The following is a 9706-nucleotide window of genomic DNA, read 5'->3' as shown; positions in this document are numbered from 1 at the left end:
CTATATGAGGTACTTTGTATATCCTGTTATTTATGTATCATGTATACATGTGTACATAATGCCCTATGATATTCTCGAATATATTTTGCATGTTCTACTATGTCTGCCACTATTATCTGTTCCATTTATCTTTTTCTTATTTCTGTTAGGGTGTTAGGCTTACATATTTAAATAAAAAATTAATGAATTAAAAAAACTGACGAGTACAGGACACATGGAAACAGGGCACTGGTTATAATGAAATCCAAAGCACAGGAACATAAGATCAGGATGACTGTACAGACTGTGAGCTGGAACACAGAAGCATACTTTGCAAGGAAAACAATCAATGACCCCATGTGCAGTTAGCAAACACTTATGGCTGTCTCTTGGAAATCTTGTGTGCCAGACTCAGGAACATCTCCTTGGGTAGGCCATTTGCATGTTGGGAGATGAGAATCTGTTGTCTCTGGTAACACTCCTTCTCATATTGTCTGTACACAGTGGACAGGTCTAGATCCTCATACAGCTGCTTTACTTTCTGCACCTTGTCCAAATCGTCTTGGCCGTAGTTCTCCTGTGTGTCACAGCAATGCTAAGATTAATAACAGAGATAGTGTACACCCCAGCTGCAGTAGGACATGTGTAAAATTTGGTGCAGACAAAGGAGGTGCCTCTAGGATATGTATAACCAGTGATTCATAAACATGTAACTGTAGGAGGATGAAGAGATTTAAGGGAAGGTGTAACCACAGGAGAAGTAGGAGCTGCCAGGGAAGGTTTAAACTTAGGCAGAGGAGCTATCAGGGAAGCTGTAAGCACAGAAGGAGGAGGCATTGGGGAAGGTGTAAGCACAGAAGGAGGAGCTGTCAGGGAAGTTGTTAATGCAGGAGAAGCTGTTATGGAAGGTGTTACCACAGGAAGAGGAGCTGTCAGGGGAGATGTAACTGCAGGAGGAGGAGCTGTCATGGAAGGTGTTACCACAGGAAAATGAGCTGTCAGGGGCGGTGTATCTGCTGAAGCTATTGGGGAAGGTATAAGTGCATAAGTGCAGGAGAATGAGCTGTTGTGGAAGTTGTAAACTCAGCAGCACAGGAGAAGGAGCTAATGAGGAAAGTGTAATCACAGGAGGAGGAGCTGTCAGGGAAGGTGTAACTGCAAAAACAAAGGAGGAACTGTTATGGAAGGTGTAACAAACAAAGGAGGAGGAGGAGGAGCTGACAGGGAAGATGTAAGAATTGAGGAAGAAAACACAACTCTATTATTTGGGGCACTCTTGAAAAAAAATATTTAAAACTACTTTTATTATAACTTTAAATGACTTACATAGACAACAACATGCAACATATATATGATAAAAAAACTAAATATATAATGCGCTGGGTATTTCCTACTCAATAGTTTATTAGGAATTAAATTATTCCTATTGTATCCGAACTTATATCCTATATATACTGCGTTCCATCCATTCTGTGGTATTGATACATCCACAGATTGTTACAGTCTACCAACATGTAGCTTCTGGGATTACCCCCTGAGTCACACTAATTGATGGAAACAAATGTAACTATTACTAGCCTCAATCAGAAACAAAGTAAATCCAATTGTTTGGTCAATACTAACTACCTATGTGGTATAGATATACTGAAATTAAGACACACGAGAGCTATAATCTCCGTCTTATGCATGATGTTTCATTACCATGTGGGGGGTGGTGCCAGAAGATAAAGTTTAGAAAAAAGAGGGGTACATCACATATACCTGGTTTCTGCTTTTGTAAATCTGCAGTAAAGCATCGAATTTATAATGAGAGGACCTTGTGAAGCATATATACATGACCCAAGACCTGCATCTGCTGTTTACTCTTTCTGTACCTAGATAGGTACTGGTTAATGAGAGTGCAGGGGAGAGATCCCTAGCTGTAATAAATATAAATATATTTATACATTGTTTGTTAATTTATACATGCCCAGCGAACAATATAACATAACCAATGATATTAGCTACTTTTGTATTGGCAAAGAATGTCAACAAGTGAAAAGATTGTAACTTAACTGCTATTCTAAATAAGAAATGTTTTCACATGAAGGTAATATCAAAGGTTTCTGCTGTCAGCAATCATATCGTGAGACATCGAATTGCTGATGAGAGAAGCTGAAGATATTACTCCAAGGAATAAGACGTACTTCTGCTGTCGGTGTCCTGGTATCCAGGCAACCGATGAGAGAGCACAGAAAAGTGATGGGGGTAATAAGGTAAACCGTCCTGATGCTGAATAGTTCCCTTGGGTGTGAAATAATATTCTTCCACAATATAGGATAATTAATCACAAAGGTCCTAATTGGACTGAGGATGGCTTTAGGACCTGAACAGACAGATATCCTGTCAGATACCTGAATGATTCCAGATATATTACTGCAAAGTCATATGATTTTATCAGGAAAAATCCCTGTAATGATTACACCTACTGTATCACTGAATGAGTTCAACTGCTTGTAATGGCACGTGTTCATCTGGATTGACTTAATGAAAATCAGAACTTTGGAGCATTCCTGTAACTGTATAGCCTTTCCCATGTAATTAAATTTCATATAGTTATAGGAACAAAAATTAATGACTATTTGGCCATTGACAATTCATATTTATGTATTACTTTATAAAGGAGTTAGAAAGTCCAGTACCCTATCAATAATTACAATGCATTAACTAATTAACTCTACACAGGATTGTAGAATGATTGTAACACAATTTCACTCACAACACTATATTAATCACTTTAGGTTATATCACTCATTAGTACATTTACTAACATTCACAATAGGTAATTTATAATCATCTGTCCACCAGCAAAAAAGTGAAAACACAAAATTAGAAATTTATTTTCAATGCTCCTCTATTCCCATCACAAGCATCATTTATTCCCATTTTTCTCCTTCAAATCCCCCCCCCCTTTTTCACCCTTCACGTACACATTATTATTTTCACCATCGTTTAATATTTATTCCGATACACTTTATTTTATATGTATATGTATGGTGTCAAAGTCGAAAAATATCATGATGCATATGCCTTGTACTAACCCCATGCACATGCCCGCTGCTCGTGCACTCAGTCCTCTGTGCGTGCACATACCCGCAGGTTGCGTGGGGAATGCACCAGCGTCTCCTGCGCATAAGATGTGTATTTACGGCAGAGTTTGTGAGCGTCTAGTATCCAGCTGTAGGGTATTTTAAGGGTAACATTCCGATGTTAGTTAAGAAAGGATCGCTTGCTCCTGCGTATAGTTATGTACAGAAGTAGTTTATGAACATTAACTGTATTTGCTGTAAATTACACATGCGGCGGGAATCCTGAGGATACCTCCCACCTGAGCAGTTGGGGAAAGACACAGCCCACCTGTTCAAATCCACCTATGACCTTTGCTGTAATGTAGAGACACATCCTTGTGTCCAATGAACAACGAGATTACAGATACCATTGTATTGTGAATGTATGTTGTGTATATAAAGACCACTGTTGCCTGGCCAGCTTCATTGACTCTGAAGGCTTTCTACCTGAACAGCTGAGGACTGGATTCCAGGTCGCGCTTGCGAAAGATTCCCCACGTATGTATATTCTCTGTAGCCATTGTTCGCCCTTGTTTGCAATTGTTCGCCATTGTTCATATGATTCTCTGTTATGATGTTAGATTTCTGTGTTAGCTTGTAGTGTATAATTTGTATTGTTTTTCCCCTTTTTCTCTGAACAATCCACGGCAGTGTTAGAGCTGCTGTGGTTTTTAACCAAACCCGGTGTTGTGTGTTCATTAATCAGCAAAGGGCTTTCTTAGCGTAGTAATCGCTCTAACAGCATACACATTGTAAAGGTTTAAAGGTATTAACATCATTACATTACATTGACTACTAAGGTTTAGAGTATAAGTATATTCTTACTGTGTTTAATTAACAAGGTTTAAAGGTTAGCAACTGTGTGTGCGCCCGCTGTGTGCATTCCGTACACTCAGCGCAGCGTGTGTACGCCAAGTGCGTACCACGTGCGGGACTCTGTACGCAAATAGCGTACATAGTGCGTAGCACGTGCACGTGGTCTAGCGGCCATAGCGGCTCTACGGTAATAGTATATAGCTTTATGTTTTAAGATAATATTTGACATTATCAATTGGGGGCATCGTCCGGTTCTCCTCATATCCGCAGCCTTGCAGAACAAGGCAGACTTTTTATCTATCAGCAAAGGACGGGAAGGTAGTATCCCCTGTTAGCCATTTTGTGGTCGGGGATACATTAGTGCTGATTAGATAAGCGTCTGCTCCGCTTGGTTTGAAGGGATGCTGGTGGGATCCGAAAGGTAAGAACGTAAAGCTATTGTCTTTTAAATCTGTTAAAATTCTGTTTGGTGCCAACTGCGCACGCAACACACGTAACACACGCACACACCTGTGTTTTATTTGTGTATTTTTGCATATCTACCCTCTTGTTTGCCATTAGCATTGATCACGTGCTGAGAAATTTGTTGCTATTTAGTTAAAAGTAAAAAGTAATATTTAAGGGAGTAATTGTAAAACACACACACAGCCTGACCCAGTTATAAAGGTTTATACAGGAGATACTGTGTGGTGCTTGGTAAGCGATTATAGTTAAATATCGTTTACATTTATAGAAGCGTGTTATTTGTGTTACTGCGGACGTATCCGGCCTTTGTACACGTGTCTCGGACCGCGTGCGAGACTGTGTACGCAAACGCGAAGGCCTACACACGTGGCGTGTTTATGCAGCGTGCGTACAGCTACGCCCACTAAATACAAATCACACGATAGCATTGTTTTAGTTTAGGCGATACGGTAGCCACGCGATAATAGCACAAATTTGTTCAGTTTCCAAAATTTTTGTTTAAAAGATCCTTCTCTTATTGTGACACCTCTGGGATTAGCCTGTTTCACCTGAATGAAAGTAATTTTCTGTACAGAAAAATCAAAGTGTATATGAGTGAACGAGCGTGTGTATGCAAATAAAGGTTTTGTGAACCCGGGATCCAGGATTCCTGAGGACACCAGTGAAGTGAACACTTGGTGGCGTGGGAGTGGCTTTCTCACGTTAACATTGTATAAGGTATAAAGGAGCAATTAGTATTACAGCAGACCATAAGGTCGGCGAAGTCAGAAATCCGCTTACCAGGCCTAGCGAAGTTCTGAAAACCCTGGCCTGAGAAAGGTCAGAGGTAGAGAGCGCAGCCCCGGGGGTTTGCGTAGTACCCATATAGGCCCGTTTTGAGAATACGCTCCGGCTGAGGTTTTGCAGCCTAAACAATCGATTCCGCTGGTCGTTCGGCGGATAAGTAATAGTTACTTATACGCAGTGCGACTGTACCGCACGTTACTGTGTGCATTAGTTAGTTCACCTTGATACCCATTACGCAATTTGCGTACAATCGCGGGGTCATAGACGCTATTTGTACACGTAACGTGATTTGTGTAACAGTTTTTTTTATTTTAAGGGAGTTTCGCTGTTCACTCAGGAAATCTCCAGCAACTGATATTTACTGGGAGGGGTAGCATACTCCCACACGCTCTCAGTAAATAGAGGTTACACAGGGGCCCTAGGTTGGGTACGACCAGCGCTGCGGACAGTGTGTAGGTGTATTGGCCGACGTGGGCGAAAGTGAGTGAGAGCACTTGTTGGACTTTCACAGTTGCCTTACCTCTGAGAACTTGGTTTTTGTAGGAATTCGCTGAGAAGGCAATACCTGCAAAGAATGGGGGCCAGTTGCTCAAGTAAGGGACGATCAACCAAGGTTCAGGTTGATATTATTCCGCGGCCCAAAGGGTTGGCGAGGTACATAATGTGTGAAAAATATGGATCACACGCAGAGGTCTTATGCAATGAGTGGGAATGTATGACTGTGGATGATAGGGAACTGTTCCCTAGGGTAGGCAGTTTTAATCCTGAGGTGTTGCAAAATCTAAGGAGAAGGATATGTCTGATAAAATCCAAGACACAAAGGATTAGACATTATGATTATTTACAGTTGTGGCAACAGGAAGGCGAGATACAACGGGGATTAGCTCAAGCAGCTGGTTCCAACCCTAGCAGAAAACTGATAGCAACAGCACCACCACCACCATACATAACAGGGGAGAAAATGGCTACAGAGAATGGCATACTGGTATACGATAAAAGTGCACTTAATAAATGTATTAATGGTGATAAGAGTAAAGTAGATAAGTGTATTGATGCTAATGCTAACCCGTGCAAGTTGTATCCCAACTTAAACTTCCCTCAGGACTGCGACCCAGAAGATGAGCCCAGCACGATATCGGCACTCTCTCTAGCAGCCACCATACAAGATACTACAGTGGGCACGGCCCAACCAGTAAGAGCAGTAGCGAAGGCCCCTAGCGGAGGGACAGGTGAGGTCGTGTCCACAGGTAAGTACGGTACTGTACATTATGCAGAAACAATTACACCTCACATTGTAGAAGCAACCCAGAGTGATGTAATTGAACTTAATCCTGTCAGGGTGATCGCAGTCCCAAATGGAAAGACTGACGCTCTGGGAGTCACTCCCGTCAGGAACATTGCAATGCATTGCCCCTGGTCCCGGACAGAATTAGGGACAATTATGTCTGAATTTCCTGATCCCAGGAAAGATCTAGTCGCATGTCAAAGATTTATTAAAGAACTAGGTAACGCCGCCGAACCCAATAACAAAGATTGGCGGACATTGCTGAGGGCATGTTTGCCCTCCAATGTTGACCCCATGGAATTCATCGCTGAATGTAAATTAGATGAAGAGGTACCTCTCACTGATGAGTACAATCAGGACAACGTAAAACGGATCAATCTGCAGTTAGGAGTATATTTCCCAACTGTTGTCAAGTGGAACAAAATTTTCTCCATTAGACAAAAAGAAGGTGAAACTGCTTCTGACTATTTCCATCGAGCATAGAGGAAATGGCTTGATACACTGGGATTGTAGACATTAGGGATAATATGCACCATAGGGAGGTAGCGGTTTCTGTATTGATGGACGGGTTAAAGGAAGTGTTGAGAACCAGGGTACAAATCACTCAACCTAGCTGGAGAGGTATTTCGGTGGCTGCCTTGAGAGAGACCGCTATTGAGCATGATCGGAACATCAGTAGGCACAGGGAGTCACAGGGGGACAAGCTGATGACCGTAAGTATACAGGCCCTTACAACCAGGCCTCATCAGCCTAAACCCCAGACCCCTGTTGGTAAGTCGAATGTGATAACATGTTTTAACTGTCAGAGAGAAGGACATTATGCACGAAGCTGTATGTTTAAAGACCCACATAAGGTATATCGACCCCCTAGACAACAACGTGACACACAGCATGACACACATAATTGGGATCAGGGACCGCAGAAGAGAAGTTATGAACCGCATGCAGGGGAAACAAAGAGGTACCCACCCAGGAGAGACTGGCAGGTCTCTGAAAATTCTCAATTACCCCCTTCACATATTGTAGCTGCCAGCATGCTGCGGGGAGGTCACCACACACAATAGGGGTGGGGCCACACCTGTAGTCTGCAGCCAGTGAAATTAATTGCGAGCCTTGGAAGTGAACCTGAGGTCACAATTGATGTAGCTGGTAGATCACTACCTTTCCTTTCCTTGTAGATACGGGGGCGGCCAAGTCAGTGTTAAATTCAACGGTGGGTATGAAAACCACGGTAAAACAATTCCAGCAATGGGAGTAACAGGAGTAGTACAACACTACCCTTTAAGCAAACCAGCAGAGATTACGATAGGGCCTTTGCAGACCAAGCACTCCTTTTTGCTAGCTGCATCGGCTCCGACTAATCTACTTGGGAGAGATTTACTGTGTAAGATGGGGTGTGTCATATATTGTACTTCTGGAGGTGTTTTCTTAGATATACCCGAGAAAAATGCTCAGGAAGTGCAAGATATGCTAGACTCCCCACAAAGGTTAATGTCACACACTGCTGTTACAGACAGGTGTCCATCCAAGGTAGAGGAAATGATCTCCCAGATACCGGAGTCACTTTGGACCAAGGATGGACAAGACACTGGATTGATGGCAAATGTAGCTCCTGTAGTAGTTCAAGTAAAAGATGGGAGGATAGCTCCAAAAATCCCACAGTATCCTCTGAAGCCAGAGGTGGAATTAGGAGTGTACCCAGTCATAGAGCGCTTGCTGCAACAGGGCATCCTAGTTAGGACGTCCAGCACTGCCAATAGTCCCATCTTCCCTGTGAAAAAGAGGGGGTTACAGGCTAGTGCAGGATCTAAGGGGGATCAACAAAATAGTTGAGAGTCAATTCCCCGTAGTGCCAAATCCAGCAGTCATCCTTATGCAAATCCCTCCCACTGCGAAATTTTTCACTGTGATTGACCTCTGCTCCGCTTTCTTTTCGGTTCCTCTGCACCCTGACAGCCAATACTTGTTTGCATTTTCATACAGAGGAGTACAGTACACCTGGACTCGTTTACCACAAGGTTTCATTGACAGCCCAAGTATTTTCTCACAGGCTTTGCATGATTGTTTACAATCCTTTCAACCTGAGAGCGGATCAGTATTAATACAGTATGTAGATGACTTACTGCTGTGTTCTGATTCACTCGAATCGTCCTTGAGAGACACAAAACAGCTTTTGTTTCATCTTTCTAATACGGGACACAAAGTTTCAAAGGATAAGTTGCAGTTATGCCAGACCAACGTAAAATATTTGGGACATTGCTTGACTGAGACACCTCACCGCTGATAGAATACAGGCGATTCGCGACATGACTCTGCCACAAACCCAGCAACAGATTCGCACTTTCCTAGGAATGTGTGGGTACTGCCGAAACTGGATCCCAGGGTTTTCCATACTAGCCTTACCTTTACAAGAGATGGTCTCGTCAAACAAACCAGATCGGATTTCGCACACAGATGAGTCCGAACTGGCATTTGAGAGACTCAAACAGTGCCTATCACAGGCACCAGCATTAGGTATGCCAGATTATGGGAAACCCTTTGAATTGTACGGTACGGAAAGTGCTGGGTGTACGGCAGGTGTTTTAACCCAGAAACATGGTGATGCCAGTAGGCCAGTAGCCTACTACAGCGCTCAGCTAGACACCGTAGCACGATCTCTCCCCACATGCTTGCGAAGTGTTGCAGCGATAGCATTGCTAGTGAGTAAAAGCGAAGATGTAGTGTTAGGACACAACCTGACCATCCATACACCTCATGCAGTGTCAGCCTTACTGAATTCTGCCCAAACCAGACACGTCTCATCTGCACGGTTTACAAGGTGGGAATTAGCACTAATGGCCCCTGTAAACATCACCATAAGGAGATGCAGCACACTAAATCCTGCAACGTATCTCCCAGGTGTGCCTGGACAGGCACAAAGGGTGGGGGATGAGAGTGATGGTGAAGAAGGATTTAGTACAGACACTGACACACATGATTGTATGGAATATTTGACCCAAAATTTTACTGCAAGGCCCGACATCAGTGACAACCCACTGGAAGGTGTAGATTTTACCTTTTACACTGACGGTAGTTGCCACAGACAGACGGACTCGGGAGACCTGTGTACTGGATACGCAGTCGTAGATGACAAAGGTACCATAGAAGCGGAACCCCTGGGCCCACCACACTCAGTACAAGTTGCTGAGCTGGTCGCCCTAACCAGAGCGTGTGAATTGGCTAAAGGTAAGTCAGCCAATATCTACACGGATTCTAGGTATGCCTTTGG

At 43.1% G+C, this 9706-nt stretch overlaps 1 protein-coding gene across 1 annotated transcript in view; it reads right to left on the bottom strand.

Annotated features, from left to right (window-relative positions):
- Window positions 1-219: 219 nt before the first annotated feature.
- The window catches only part of LOC134943841 (farnesyl pyrophosphate synthase-like), a 55983-nt gene continuing 46496 nt past the window's right edge, over window positions 220-9706 (bottom strand). The window contains exon 9 of the mRNA XM_063932447.1: window positions 220-556. Within this exon, the coding sequence (XP_063788517.1) occupies window positions 356-556 (201 nt within the window). The 3' untranslated portion in view covers window positions 220-355. The remainder of the gene's footprint in view (window positions 557-9706) is intronic.

Source organism: Pseudophryne corroboree, chromosome 7 (assembly GCF_028390025.1).
Source record: "Pseudophryne corroboree isolate aPseCor3 chromosome 7, aPseCor3.hap2, whole genome shotgun sequence".
Classification (NCBI taxonomy): Eukaryota; Metazoa; Chordata; class Amphibia; order Anura; family Myobatrachidae; genus Pseudophryne; species Pseudophryne corroboree.
The sequence above is the reverse complement of the archived record's forward strand: the minus strand, read 5'-3'. Positions and strand labels throughout refer to the sequence as shown.